General features: G+C 48.7%; 1 protein-coding gene across 3 annotated transcripts in view; it reads right to left on the bottom strand.

The window, feature by feature from the left end:
• Window positions 1–16,283, bottom strand: part of GLT8D1 (glycosyltransferase 8 domain containing 1) — a 112,613-nt gene that overhangs the window by 18,494 nt on the left and 77,836 nt on the right. For all 3 annotated transcript variants that reach the window (XM_069643167.1, XM_069643169.1, XM_069643168.1), the window contains exon 7: window positions 10,575–10,687. In XM_069643167.1, the coding sequence (XP_069499268.1) occupies window positions 10,575–10,687 (113 nt within the window). The remainder of the gene's footprint in view (window positions 1–10,574; window positions 10,688–16,283) is intronic.

Genomic DNA, 16,283 nt, shown 5'->3' with positions numbered 1-16,283 from the left:
GGCCTACCAATAACATGCATGAAATTATGTAATTATTGGACAGCTCAAAGCTGGAAGCATAGGGCATGGACCACCTCCTACTGCATATGGGCCCACAGCTGGATGCAGTGGCCATGGAGCCCCGTTAATAACCAACTGCATGCAGCACAGTGTGCACGGGACACTAACTAGAAGCCCCACTCTACTGTACCATGCGTAGATTGCAAGGCTTCTCCCTAGATACCTGAATCTCACCAGAATAAACACGACAGAGGAGTCCAGGATATACTCTTGGGGGGGGCTGGGGGGTGAGGTACCATGAGGTTTTGCTGTAGGCCAGTTTTGCTGAAGCTTGGTTTCCAGGCCCGGGTTTTACACTGCAGGAAAACACCATTAACCGGCCCACTTCACTTCTGCTTCCACCTCTTATGTGGTGAATGTCCCTGCTACCCCCGTAGTTACCACACTAAACCCCCATCCGACTACCCTCGTTTTATGTCAAGGAGACTCCTGCAACCCATGGGATCCCTCCAGGCCCCGTTCCCTCCAGTGACTTCGATGCATCCCGCTTGCTCCCACACAATATAGTCCACATTTCCCCCTAACCAGCAGGGAGGCGCAGCCGGCCACCTGCAATGGCCAGTTACTAAGGCCATTTGTTCCCATCTCTGCCGGTCTCAGCCGGCAAAGCTGCGGCGTGGTGGCACCCTTGAAAGTCTGTCCAGTAACAAGATGCTCCCCGACACCCACTTGCATAAAAGTTAAGTCACGGCCGTCGCCTCAGATGTATGCACTGGCTTTGCTATGTATGACTTTTGTCTCCGCTGTGCCTTGCTGCACTGCCCGGAACAACCCTGACCTACCGCCACCCACTCTTTTGCTCCCATCTTCTGCATGCTGGGGTGCCTGTCTCCTCCACAGCGCACACTGCGTCCTTCACTGCTCCAACCGACATAAAGGCCACTCTGCCCCACCTACTACTGTTGCCATGGCCACACATGGCGTATTACATCCCCCAACACCTTTCTCCCCCCTACATCCCTCCCCACGCAGCTCTCCCAGTAGCAGAAAACTCAATGACAACACACGGCCCGGACAACATAGCCGTGCAACGACCTTGCCTGCCCCAGGCACGACCCGAATGCCACCCACGGCATACAGTGCTCACTTGCAGCGGCCCCATCATACTTTCATGCATATCACATGCACGGCGCACACACAAATTGCCTCCTGAACGGTTGTTCACAGCTACTATTGCAGTCCAAAGCCCATCTAATTTGGGCATTATCCAGCAGTCCACACACAAAACTCATGCTGTATTGCATCAGAGGAATATGAAATGTAGCCCAACTTACAGGGGTACCCCTTTAATTATACGGGTACCCCGAATGATGCTCACACCCGATTAAAGTTCACCCCTCTAGGGAATTACGGCCAAGAGTCTTCATTTTGCAAGGATAACAAGTTTAATCTGTACAGCATATGAGGATGGGGGGCAAACAACTCTGCTCCCTGAACGGCCTACTGTCCTTCCGTTCTAATCTCCTTCAGACTGGTGCCAAGCAGGAGCCTTATATACTGTTAACTTTGTCACTGGATACAGGCATGGCTCATCCAAAACTGTCCATCTTCCCTTCCAAGGGGTGCTGCAGTCTTCCTCCCTGAATGGCTGGTTTTCCGTTTAAGACATACTGCTTTGCATATCACTAGCCTATGCAGAAATACACTGTAGCTTAATTTTCCATTATTTTGCTACCCATGAACATATATATATATATATATATATATATATATATATATATATATATATATATATATATATATATATATATATATATATATATATATATAACATATTTTCCTGCCATGCTCTCCACACTTCACCCATTATTCTCATATTTTATCTGGTCCAGTAATTCCCCTTAGAACCTTATTTTCCCATACTTTTGCATTGTGTGCATTGAGCTTTTAGCCTGCCTGGACCCTTTGACAGACAGCAAACAGCTGGAGTTACCTCGTGCTCTCTGCCAGTGCTAGCGACCACGACAGTCTATTTTTAGCACAGGCTGCATTTTTTCCGGGAAGGGTGGGGGGGAGGAGGAGAAGTATTTTTTGACTCATATCATGCTAATAACTGCATACGTTTTAACATTTACAAATTCATTCAGCTAATAGTTATTTTCACATCATATTTAAATAATAACTACCTCCATTTAGTGCCCGCCCTTCCCCCTGGACTATTGTAGTGCTTTAGAAACAGTTAAAAGAAGTCTTGTCTGTGGGGCAATCGTCTGCTCCTGCAGGAAGGAACACCTGGGACCCGATACACCTCCCCTCACAGCACCACCAACAACCTATCTCCGCTGCGGCAACTAAATGGACACAACATGCACATCGCCCCACGTCCAACTACACCCAGCCACATCTCTCCGCCTCCCTCCATGCCCCAAGATAATGCCTGCATGCAATATCGCACAGCTCACCAGCTGCCCTTCGCATGACCTGCCCATCACTGTAGCTACAACTACCTACACACCTACCAACACAGTACTGCCTACTACTGTACCTCAAGTACAGCCATTCTATTGTGACCTACTTAACCAGATCTCTGGTGGCACATGCACACAATATACTTTGTGTGCATGTGAGGTAGAGAAGCTGTAAGCAACTTTACAGAGCAACCAAGACCAGTCTCAACTGAGAACAAATAAGGCTACACAACAAGAGGTAAGTCACCTTAGTATTACAGTACCTTTTGGTTAGAAGAAATGGTTCCAGCTGGCTTCTATTCCTGTGCAGCTCTGCAGATCCTGTTCCTGGGCCTCGGTCGTGGGGACAAGAGGGAGGCTGCCGGGAGGACTCCTGCACTGCAATGGGACAGTCAGCAGCAGCAAAGGGCAAACTTCAATTCAGCGGCACTTCGCGGTTTCAGCTCCCGATGTCTCAGCAAATAGCCCAACTGCAGTTCTCAGCTAACACTCTGGACTTTCCTCGCATCTGGGGTCCAGCACTCTGTTGAGGCGGCTCAGGTTTGGTCAGTCCTGCTTCCTGGGAGTCTGCAGGATCTTCTAGCAGCTCGGGTCCGACTTAAAAGAGATGCACTCAATATGATGTTCCTCTCCCCGACACTCGGTTCCAACAGCAGCAGCTGGTTTACTTTTAACTACCATGGTGTGTTTTTACCGCGGCCTGCATTCACAGCGCCAGTAAAGCACCTAAGGGTGACTTTTTTTTAATGGTAAAGGACATTTGTACCGCGCACTATCGAGTGGTCCACTGGCGCTCTGGCGGCTCTGAAAGAGGGAGGAGGCTGGAAAAAAGCAAGAGTGCAGTGATGTGCTGTTGGCAGCCTCAGTCCGGTGGGTCCGTTGGCTGGGCCTGGGGTGTTTGCGGCAGGTCGTCGTTGTGTACTGTTGTACGAGTCTATGTGTTCTTTTTTTTGTTTTGTTGTTGTGGTGTAGTGAAGTTTGTGCTGTAGATTTGTGGGTGTGTCTAATTTGGAGTTTAAGAGGTGTAAGCAGAGTAGGAAATTGTTAGTGGAATTGGTTAGTTGGCATCTCGATCCTGAATTGACAAATTGAGCTTGCGTAATCTCTCCAGATGGGCTGCAGGGCACTCTGTGCCTATGGTCAGGTCTCTGGTTAGGTCTGGGCCTGTCCTGTATTTGAGGTCCCTTTCACATCTCGCTGCTGCCTCCACTAGCCTCCCTAACAAGCCCTCATGCAAAGGTCCTTCTTGAGATTTACTCTGTGCGCTAAACCAGGTTTGGTCCCTTTGTTCGTTTTGTCTTTGGTGGAATTCACGAGTGAAGCCCGCCTCTGGCTCCAATATGTCTGGCAGGGGCAGGAAGTGAGGGAGGTGCCCGAAACTCCCTGTGCTTAATCCCCTTGGTTACAGGAATGCACCCAAAGATGACTGGCCAGCTGGCTGTCCAGCAAGGACAGCCACCCTGTTGTTTGAATGGCAGCTAGGCTGAAATGAATGGGAGAAACCTGCATAAAAAGGCAAGGCTTTTTGGCTTGGAAGATAGAGGCGACCACTGGACGAAGGAATCCGAAGAAGAACTTGGAAGAGACTCCTGTTGCAACTCCTGGACAGTTGGTTTGCCCGGTGAAGCCCTGCTGCTGTGCTAAAGCACCGAATTCGCCTCGACTAGAGAAGCCCTACAAGGACGACTTCTCCCCTTGAGTTGGTGGGACCAATCAACTCCGAAGTGTACTCCTCTGGACATCATCTTGCAGCTGGCTGTGCTTTCGTGCTGCTGCAGGAACCAAAGTGCCAGGGAGAGGACCACCAGATTCGGAGTGCACCACTTTTAAGCTGCCAAGAGCTCGAGGAAGATCCTCCGGACTCCCAGAAAGTAGGACTGACCGAGCCGGAGCCATATCAACAGAGTGCTGGACCCCAGATGCAAGGAAAGCCCATCTCGACAGCCAGAAACCGCAATGGTGCTATTTGCGGTAGACTTGAGGAACTGAAACACTGAAGTGCCACTTGTTTGACGATTGCCGGTTGGTGTCGGTGACCATCCCATTGTAGTGCAGGAGTCCCCAGAGGTCCTCCCTCTTGTCCCCACGAATGAGGCCCAGGAACACCAGGATATGCAGAGCTGCACAGGAACAGAAATGATCAGCCACACTTTTCTTCATACTAAAGGTAGTGTACAGTCTAAGAGAACTTACCTCTTGTTGTGTCACCTTACTTGATCTCAGATGAGACTTGTCTTGGTTCCTCTGTAGAGTTGCTTGCATCTTCTACTCTCACAAGCCTGAACAGCTTGTGGTGTTACTTTGATTTCTTCTTTTCTACAAAGACTTCCAAAACATTGTGCAAGACGTTTTACCTACCTCTGAGAAGTGCTTCACTCCACCTAGACTTTTGCCCACTGGACATTGGCCTGGCCTGGCCTGGCCTGGCCTGGCTCCCTGAATGACTCGTCTTCCCTCCGATTGTGTGTTTTGCCTTCCTTCCAGGAAAAGGGTAAACTTACTTTGCATAGGGGGGGGGTTTCAAAAGTACTTACCTGCTTCAGAATATTTGTGTGATTTCTTGTTTTATTCTAATAACCCCTTTTCCTTGACACCAAACTCAGTATGACTCTAAATGTACCAGTGATATATTAATGTCCACAGTGTCCTAGCTATTTCAGTCACCTGAGGGTGTAGAAAGTGTATGTGTGCCATCCCAAATAGGTACTTGCTGATTTAGAGAAACTAAGAGTGTATATTTTGCAGTGTATTTGTGTGTTACTATTATATTGCTCCCTTCTGAAGAAGGCTCATTCAAACTGACTGTCAAATAAATTAATTGTTTAATCAAGAAACCTTGAGTATAAGTGTTTATTTGGATACTTGTCACTATGAATCTCTGTGTAACCACCCTACTGCTCACATTGACCCCTCTTGAGAGAAGCCTGACTGCTCAGCCACACTACCAACCTGTGTAGTACAGACTTATACCACAAGTTGGGTCCCTATTGCCAGGAGGTCAGGGTTGTTCTAGTGCACCCAAAGGGTACTGCACCAAATCTTGTCTAACAGGGCCTTACAGGACAAGTGGATTGGACCATTCAAGGTTGTGGGCAAGCTTGGAGAGGCCAATTACTTAGTGGACTTGGGCAATCCCAAGGAGGCTTCAAGGGTATTTCACACTAACCGTCTAAAGGCATATGTATCCAGACCCGAACTGGGAGCTTTGCTCTTAGCATCTGATCAAAAGGAGTAGGAGAGTGAGCCTCTACATGACCTTCTCAGGGGACAGCCTTTAGATGGAAAAATAGAAGGAGTTGATCTCTCAACAACAGGAGGAGTACAACGTTCTGTTGAATCAATTTGCCTCCCTGTTTTCACTGACACCAGGCTTCACCGCTTGGGGCCAGCAGGATATAACCACTGGTGACTATCTCCCTGTCAAAAGAAGGGGTTACAGAATGTCAGACCATGTAAGAACCCACATAAAGGAAGAGGTCAACAAGATGCTTGATCTTGGGGTACTAGAGCCATCTACACGTCCATGGTCCAGCCCAGGTGTGCTTGTACCAAAGGTAGGATCCAAGGAGTTGAGATTCTGCGTGGACTATAGAGCCCTTAATGCAGTCACCAAGACTGATGCCCACCCTTTACCCAGGACAGATGAGCTGGTGGACAAGCTTGGTTCAGCCAAGTACCTCAGTACATTTGACCTAGCCTCAGGCTATTGGCAAATAGCACTGACAGACCATGCCAAGGAGAAAACTGCATTTTCCACCTCAGGAGGCCTCTACCAATTTAGGGTTATGCCTTTTGGACTAAAAAGAATGCACCTGCTACATTCCAAAGGATGTGAATCATTTTCTGAATGGGATGGAGAAGCAGTGTTCAGCCCCACTTGGCCACCTTTGATATGTATTGCAGGCTCTTGAGTAGGCCCATTTTACCATAAAGGCTAGCAAATGTCAAATTGGTCAGAGTAAAGTAGTCTACCTTGGACATGAGGTAGGAGGAGGTGAAATAAGGCAATTACCTAGAAATGTACAAGCTGTATAAAACTGGGCCACCCCTACTACTCAAACCCAAGTGAGAGCCTTCCTAGGCCTCACAGGTTACTATAGGAACTTCACAGAGAACTATGGGACCATAGCTTCTCCCTTGAATGTGATCTCCTCACCCAAACTCCCCAAGAAGGTCAGGTGGAATGAGGAGTGCACCAAGGCATTTGAAGGACTTAAGAAAGCCCTTTGTCAAGCTCCAGTCTTGAGAGTTCCTGACTACAACCAATCCTTTATTGTACAAACTGATGCTTCAAATACAGGAATAGGTGCAGTTCTGAGTCAGCGGGATGAGAAAGGCAGGGAACACCATATGTGCTTCATCAGTAGGAAACTGAAGGGCCGTGAAACAAGGTGGTTCACCACTGAAAGAATGTTTTGCAAGTCTGTGGTCTTTGAAGAAGTTTAGACCATACTTGTATGTAGGATGGGTCCCAAACCCCAGTTTTTCTTTGGAATCAAAAAATATGGGGGAATACCATCCCTTGTTCCTCTCCACTACAGGCACCAGTTCTATAGCGCCTTTTTCTAGCAGGGTCAAGATTTCCTGCACAAGGAATGGGTCTAGAAGCTTCAAAGAGAGATTCCCTGGTGGATTGTCGTGAGGCCGCTGTAGGAAGGGAAGGCAGTAACCATGGTATGGTATCCAGAACTCACACATCCGAAGTAATGGCTCGCCATTATTCGAGATGCTGAGACAGTCAGCCCCCAACCGGCAAACCATGGGACATGACCTCATGACTGTTTAGGAGCGGCTGCGGCAGCGCCTGAAGGCAAAGAGGCAGCTGCCTGAGCGGCTTTGGCACCTCTATTTTCCCCGACCACCACAAGTACTTTTACGCTGACCCCTTTGATTGGCAGCTCCTCTCGTTCTACCAAAGGAGGAGTAGAAACGAAAAGGACCTCGCCTCCACTGCTGTCCCCTAGGACGAAAAGGCAGAGGTTGACACACAGCTGTGCTTAAAGATTTCGCCGCAGCTTTTGAGGTCTGCAACCTATCAAGGCTCTCGTCAGCCCTGCTGCCAAACAAATGCGCGCCATCAAAGGGCATGTTCAAAAGACGGGCTTGCACATCCGGGGCAAAACCAGATTTCCGCAACCACGTAAATCTGCATAGAACGTTGCTTGCAGCCATGGACCGGCTAACACTGTCGGCCGTGTCCAAACCTGACTGATGGGATTCACACATGGCATACTTGCCATCTTGCATGAGAGCAAGGAACCCATCCCTTTCTTCCCCTTCGGGAATATGCTCAGCCGCAAGAGAAACACAATTCCACAGAGTGTGTGAAAATATTGCCACGGCACAAGTGGAAATGGTCAATTTCAGCAGCATACTCCCCGCAGAAAACACCTTTCGCGCTCCACCGTCGAAGCGTTTGTCGTCCCTATCCGGAGGGATGGTAGGGTACGCCGCCTGCCTCGAGGTGGCCGTAGCTGCCTGAACCACCAAACTCTGAGTGGGGTGAGATGAAAGATAGCTGGGGTTGCTACTGGAAGGGCGGTATTTCGATTTGTTAACTGCCAACAGAGATTCCGGGGTCTGCCAAGCAGCCGCCACCCTTTTTTGCAAGGTCAAATTAAAAGGTAACACCGGGTCAGAGGACGGACCTTGATCCAGAATATCCGTCAAGTCATCCTGAACAAAAGAGGAGTTGACCAACCAAGATATTCTGCGACTCTAGCCATCAGTCTCCTTTAGGACGACTCAGCATGAGCCGCAGGCTCAGGCCTGCCAGATTCAACCTCAGGAGAAGTGTCTATGCCACTAGCATCATGAAGAGATTGCCTTAACTCTTCCAATTGACTATCCCCTGAAAAGACAGGAGCCACATCAGGCTCAAAAGGGTCAAAATCTAAATCTGACTTCTCCTCCTTATAGATGTCATCCAGAGGGAGCGCCGACGGCTTTGGTGTCTACAACGGTGCTGACGGCTGGTACGAAGGCAAAGCTTCAACACCCGTAATCGACGGACACAGCGCTGACGGAGTCGACCCCGACTTCGAACCCATAGCAGTTTTCTGCTGTCTAGCTGGGGACGAGGACCATGACCTGGAAGCACGTCTCTTGCTACCATCTTTAGCCTTGTCCGAATGGGACCTCGAAGGTTCCTGATGAGGATCGCATCGAAGACCCGAGCCCGAAGACACAAGAGCCACGGATCGAGACTGTTCCTTGCCGGCTTCGTTAGACGGAACTGTGCTCTGCGATTGGAAAATCGCCTACATCTGCTCCCTGAAGGCAGCCCATTCCTCCGGAGTCGAGGACTTTGTTGGACAAGCTACTTCCCTCGCGGCTCCATCCTCCAAGGATGGGGAAGGAGACCGGTGACGGCGCTTCCTAGAATGCAGAGACGAGGAGGGCGAATGGCAGGAACCACTCCGGGACAGAGACCCCCGGGACTCCTTCCGACTCAGAGAGTCACCCCTCGAATCGTCAGTGGACATACCCTTGGACTTGGATTTACGGAACTTACTGGGTTTAGAACCGCTACCTACCTGAAGCTTTCCCTTACGCTCCCGCAAGGCCTTAGCAGTCAGCGACTGGCATTTAGAACAGTCGTCGGTGTTGTGACTCTCGCCCAAGCACCACAAACAAATGCAATGCGGGTCGGTAATCGACATCTTAGACTTGCAGTCCCGGCAAGTCTTGAAGCCAAACCGTGGAATCGGAGGGGTAGAAGAAGAAGAAGACACTCACAAGGAATACACGAGGCACGCTGAGTCTTCGAAGCAAACACGTTTGCGGAAAAAATGGAACTGAGGCTACGGGCGTCGTGCGTCCCATTTATAACATCCGGTGACGTCGCCCTCGACGGAGGCCTTCGAGGGACATCGACCCGACGCCATCGACGCAGGACGCCCCCTGCAGAAAAGGTTCCCGAAGTACACAGCTGTGGACATTACATGTCAAAGATGCGGAATACGTTGGAGGACACAATCCATTCGAAGAGGGGTTTCTAGCCTGAGACTCTTCCACCTCCTCTGACTCCTCTTGTACATTAGAGTTAGACTCTGAACTATCATCCTCATCAGCATTTTCCACATTTCCTGGGTCAGTAGGTGTTACAGGCCTACTACCCAAACTTCGGTGATTCAACAACCTTGTAATCAACTCATTTTTCTTTCCTTTTACAGTAAGATTACTGACTTGACACATTGCTTTCAGCTGATCTACTGTAAGAATGATCAGGGCCTCCTGACATAAGTTATCCATATTTAGCATGTAACAATTGCTTTTTTACTTTCTGATAGAGCTTAGCCTTGTGGGGGTTTAGCTGAACAAGCAAAGCAAAATACTCAATGTAACAACTCTACACAATATCCTCACCGCCTGCCACCAGTGTTAGGCAAGATTGTATGCAGTAACCCTGTGGGAGACTACACCAGCCTTGACCTCTTGGCAATAGGCCACCTTATCAGAAATCCAAAGGACTTCTCTGTGACACAGCACTGCAGGTGCTGTGTGTCACAATACAAAATGAGGATGCCTATGGGGTTTGTCAGACTCCAAAACCACAAGAAACACAGGTTCAAATCAAAGAAAAACACATGAGAGAGGGGGGGGGGAAAGGTCTCACTCTCTCCAGGATACAAATAAAAGTCCTAAAGTCCAGCAAGAGAGCTGGGGGTCTCTAAGGTAGAAGACAATTAACACAGAAATGAGAGTCCTCTTCCTTGTTCCAGTTGTTCCCACTTGGGATTTGCTGCTACAGCACATGGAAGTAACAGGTAATGGGGAATTGGAGGGGTTAAGCGGGAAGGTGGGAGGGAGAGGGGGGGATACCACCTCCTCCTGAAGTTGTCACTTCCCTCAGTGGGGTCCTCCCTTTCCATGAGATCCTTCCGCCGAGTACCATCCCCAGGGGGACGATCGGGTAGCGGCCTCACCACCATGGCCTCATGCAAAGGGGCTTCCCCATCTAAAGCAGTGACAATATCTCAGATTTGTCACAGCCGACACTCCACACTGCACAGGTCATGGCAATGTACACGTAAAGGGTTCAACTTTAACACAGAGATCAAGAAGAGCGTGCAGAATTCCATTTTGACAATCCCTGCAACATACCTGGTTTCCTGCTCCTCGGACGAGAAACTTGGAAGACACTGAGTCACAGTCGTCTGAAAAGGCTGCTGCATGCCCGGGTTTGAGTGGCGTGTCATAAAGGTCAAGAATATCATCTGTATCAACGAAAATAAAAGTCCATGAGCACTGGCCAATGAAATGTAGGTCACTTTAAGAAACGGTTGTTCTATTCAGATGCATAGTAGAGCACAGGCTGACACCATATTGGTAGGAGGCTGCCATAGCTCCTCTGTGGTGGGGGTTACCATCTCACTAGCGGGTATTCCGCTATTCAGATGCACAGTAGAGCACAGGCTGACACCATATTGGTAGGAGGCTGCCATAGCTCCTCTGTGGTGGGGATTACCATCTCACTAGCGGGTATTCTGCTATTCAGATGCACAGTAGAGCAGAGGCTGACACCATATTGGTAGGAGGCTGCCATAGCTCCTCTGTGGTGGGGGTTACCATCTCACTAGCGGGTATTCCGCTATTCAGATGCACAGTAGAGCACAGGCTGACACCATATTGGTAGGAGGCTGCCATAGCTCCTCTGTGGTGGGGGTTACCATCTCACTAGCAGGTATTCCGCTATTCAGATGCACAGTAGAGCACAGGCTGACACCATATTGGTAGGAGGCTGCCATAGCTCCTCTGTGGTGGGGATTACCATCTCACTAGCGGGTATTCTGCTATTCAGATGCACAGTAGAGCAGAGGCTGACACCATATTGGTAGGAGGCTGCCATAGCTCCTCTGTGGTGGGGGTTACCATCTCACTAGCGGGTATTCCGCTATTCAGATGCACAGTAGAGCACAGGCTGACACCATATTGGTAGGAGGCTGCCATAGCTCCTCTGTGGTGGGGATTACCATCTCACTAGTGGGTATTCCGCTATTCAGATGCACAGTAGAGCACAGGCTGACACCATATTGGTAGGAGGCTGCCATAGCTCCTCTGTGGTGGGGGTTACCATCTCACTAGCGGGTATTCTGCTATTCAGATGCACAGTAGAGCACAGGCTGACACCATATTGGTAGGAGGCTGCCATAGCTCCTCTGTGGTGGGGATTACCATCTCACTAGCGGGTATTCCGCTATTCAGATGCACAGTAGAGCACAGGCTGACACCACATTGGTAGGAGGCTGCCATAGCTCCTCTGTGGTGGGGGTTACCATCTCACTAGCGGGTATTCCGCTATTCAGATGCACAGTAGAGCACAGGCTGACACCATATTGGTAGGAGGCTGCCATAGCTCCTCTGTGGTGGGGGTTACCATCTCACTAGCGGGTATTCCGCTATTCAGATGCACAGTAGAGCACAGGCTGACACCATATTGGTAGGAGGCTGCCATAGCTCCTCTGTGGTGGGGGTTACCATCTCACTAGCGGGTATTCCGCTATTCAGATGCACAGTAGAGCACAGGCTGACACCATATTGGTAGGAGGCTGCCATAGCTCCTCTGTGGTGGGGATTACCATCTCACTAGCGGGTATTCCGCTATTCAGATGCACAGTAGAGCACAGGCTGACACCATATTGGTAGGAGGCTGCCATAGCTCCTCTGTGGTGGGGGTTACCATCTCACTAGTGGGTATTCCGCTAACATAGCCTAAGAGTGCAGTAGCGATGCTCTTAATTTTAACATAATCTGAATGATGTATACATGAACACTCTGCCTGGTAAATAAGACCGAGCAGCAAGGATCTATTCTTCAGAGTGCAGCCTAAAAGCAGGTAAACCTTAGTTGAAGTGGTGTTAAAGTGGCAGTTTAATTAATCAAAACTCTTGAAATCCAACAGGGAGCCTTAATGCCACTTCAAGTAAAGTGTTTTAACTAAATGTCTTAAATTATGCTATAATTCACATCACCTGCATTACTAAAGATGTTAACTTGGATATCCTGATCTAGGTCACGTGCAAAGCAATCCTTGTGTTTCTACGCTACACATCATGGGGTTCGCCGCATCGTGGGTTCGGAGATGTGTCCTAGGGCTATGTTTAGTGGCTACCTTGCCCAGTGCATGGCCTTCGATCATGTCCTGATTTGCCACCTGTTGAGGCAAAGAAAGAGCACACGAAAGAGGAAGGAGGACTTCTGGCAGGGGATGGCCGTGATGTGCTTCTGGCAGGAGTTGCACGGATGGGAAGAATGTGGTAACGGTAATGTAATGGATTGCCAATGGGGAACCGGGACGAGAAAGAGGGTGGCAGTGGTCATGCAATGGATTCATAATGGGGTCCCGGGACGAGGGGGTGGGAGGGATGAAACAAATTACTAATGGGGTACCGGATTGAGACAGGCGTAGTGTAATGTATTACAAATGGGGTACCTGGACGAAGATGAGGGATGCAGGTATAAACTAATAGATAACTAATGAGTTACCAGAAGCCATGGAGCCATGGTAATGTACTGTATTAATAATGTAAAGGGATGGAGTAGGTGGGGGGCAATGTTAAGGATTACTGATGGGGACCAGGACGAGGAAGGCAGTGTATATATGTGTACACTTCAGTAAAGAAAGGGTTAAGATGATCTGATTCATTTCAACACAACTCAAGCCATTCAGTGGGTGTGGGACATGGTGACATCCTTACCTCCGAGTCTCCCCCGCTTTCGATGTCCCACATGATGACATTTATAAGCTCTTTATTGATACTTACTGTGATCCCCTGCTTGTGCTCGGAGGCCAAGCAATGGGGAAGGGGGTTGCTCCAAGTTAAGATTGTCGTCACTTCCCGCATCTGCCAAATTCCCTGCGTTTTGTTGAGTGCACCATTAAGTCAAAATACACATCACCCACTAGCCCTGGCGTACGACCGTGGCCCATATCCTCATCCCACTGGCCATAGCTACGGCCCACTGGCACAGATGGCCTTAACTCACAGTCTCTCCAGGCAAGTTTTATTTCGAATACAAAACAGTGTAAGAAGTTTTGACCATATAGTCATTAGTATTTGAGTATTCAGCAGTAAGGCAGGCAAGGTGTTTAATAGAATGCACCAGGCTGGAGAATGGGGTTTGAATGGGCTCTCCCCCTCTCTCTGGTCTAAATGCACACATCCCTCCATAGCCCTTCCTTGTCTAGGAATGAGGGCTTAGAGGCAAATGCCTCATCTGTTTAAGCTCCTGCAGGGACATTCTAGATTGGCCCTACACTATCAATGATGTTAGTTCTATAGGGTATTATATGGATGTGCCCAATTTCCTACCACTCTTCCCCTCTACTATTACTCTCTCTTCTCCTCACCAATGCTAGTCTCTCTGAACCACCACCACCACTCTCCCCGCTCTGCATTAATAGTACTCGCCTAACCCTGCCCTCAGGGGGGTATAGGCCCTGCTCGCTCTCCCACTACATGCACTCAGTTAGATTTTTCATATTTATGCCAAATCCCCTTCACCTGCGAGACCCCCAGCACTTTTTGCTGGACTTGAGGATTTTCTGTCCATATTTCAGAATGAGTGGGTACCTTTCCCCCCCCCCCCCCACTCCTTTTTTTACTCCAACTATGGGAGCCATGTTTATGTCTCTCCATACTTTATTTTTGGGTCATTGTTAGGGAGGATTCTCAGAAATGTGCTACTTCCTCTCTACTTTAAAGACCGCGAGTTCTTTTTCTGGAGAGAGTGCAACCTTTTCCCCACTCTCTCATGTATTTTTCTGTGATGTGATTTGAACTCTGTTTCTTTTGGTTTTGGAGTCTAACAAACTCCATAGGCATCATCTTTTACAATTGTGGCACACAGCACCTTTAGTGCAGTGACACAGGGAAGTCCTTCAGATTTCCCAAAGGGTTAAATACCTACTGAGGGATAAACTACTGTTTCCCAGAGCAGTAGGGTGAAATTGACTCTACTTAGCATTGTACGTGCTAGACCCAGCACACCCTATCTGACAATAGAGTGCTGGAGGAGTTACTTAGTATCCCCTGTGTCTAAATGCTCATTTAACATCTTATATGTTACCCTTTCCTCTCTGAATGGCTGGTGGCAGTGGTTTTGCAATGAACTACCATGATTTACCCCGACCGCGAACTGTTCGCAGCTACGGTAACGTTAAATCGCGGGAGCCATGTTTTTCAAAATGGCGCTGAGCCTCCTTTGTCAAAATGGTCCCCAGTCTTTTTTTTCACCATTTCTTTGTGGAAAGGTCCTTTGAGATTTTCTCTGCGCACCAAACCAAGTTTGGTCTCTTTGTTTATTCGCCTTTGGCGGGCTTCAGGATTGAAACCTGCCTCTGGCTCCAGAGTGTCTGGGGTAGGCAGGAAGTGAGGGAGGTGCCCTAAACTCACTGTGCTTAGTCTCCTAGGAGACCCAAATGCACTCTGGTGTGATTGGCTGGCTGACTGTCCGGCAAGGACAGCCACCCTGCTGGGTGAGTGACAGCTTGGCTGGAATGAATGGGAGAGAACTGAATAAAGGCGAGTCTCTTGGCTTGGGAGGCAGAGTCGACAAAGAAACCGAAGAAGAGCTTGAAGAGGACACCTGGTGCAACTCCTGGACCGTTGGTTTGCCTGGTGAAGCCCTGCTGCAGGTCCGAATCGCCACGTTCGCATCGACAGAGAAGCCCTGCAAGGACGACTTCTTCCTTTGAGTTGGTGGGACCAATCAACTCACAAGTAAACCACCTGGACACCCTTCTCGGAGCTGGTTCAATTTCCTCAGAGTTGCTGCAGGAAACCGTAGAGCCAGGGAGAGGGATACCAGATTGTGTGCGTTGCTTGTAAGCTGGCCTAAAGCTTTTGGAAGATCCTCCAGACTCCTACGAAGCAGGACTAACCAAGCCCGTCCCCCCTAAGTTGAGTACGGGACCTCAGATGTGAGGAAAGTCCACCTTGACAGCCAGGAACTGCGCTTATTGATTTGCTTTACCGCAAGGAGCTGAAACTCAAAACAGCCACTGAAAGTAAAGATTGCCAGTTGCCAGCTTCGACAGTGCCAATACAGTGCAGGAGTCCCCCGGCGTCCTCCCTCTTGTCCCCACGACTGAGGCCCAGTTACAGTGAGATCTGCAGAGCTGTACAGGAACAGAAGTCTTCATCTGCATCTTTTTCTTCTTTACTAAGGTACTGTAAAACTAGCCTAAGAGAACTTACCTCTTACTGTGGATGTGCTTGTAACTTCTGCAACTCAAGTCTAATCAACTTTTGGGCCTACGTTTGATTCTTTTTACCAAAGACTCCCAAGAACTTGTGCAAAGGCTTTTCCATTTACTTACCTGAAGTGCTGCATCCTATACAAGACTTTTGCCCATTGACTTTGGCTATTGAGTTGAATGACTCTTCTAAGTGCTATCTGAAAGTATTTGCCCTGCATTTGAATATTTGTAAATTCTTGTGTTCTAATAAACTTAGCCTTTTACTTACTTTTTAAAGAGTATTTTGAATGCCAACAGTAAGGTATTAATGTCCCCAGCACCCTTGTTACTGAAGTCACCTGTGGGTGTAGGTTGTGTCTGTGGGCAGTACCAAAAGGGTCTTGTCTGATCCAGAAACTCAAAGTGTACAGTATTGAAGTATATTTGTGCGTTACTGTTCTATTGCTCCCTTCTGAAGGCTTTATAACTGACAAAGAAATTATTCATTGTTTATGCAAGAAACCTTGAGTGTAAGAGTTTATTTGAATACCTGTAACTGTGAATCTTTGTGTAACTCCACTAAAGCTCACATTTCGCCTCTTGAGATAAGCCTGGCTGCTCAACACGCTTCC

This window comes from Ambystoma mexicanum, chromosome 2p, assembly GCF_040938575.1.
Source record: "Ambystoma mexicanum isolate Mex_15411 chromosome 2p, UKY_AmexF1_1, whole genome shotgun sequence".
NCBI lineage: Eukaryota > Metazoa > Chordata > Amphibia > Caudata > Ambystomatidae > Ambystoma > Ambystoma mexicanum.
This window is presented reverse-complemented; position numbering and strand designations above follow the sequence as displayed.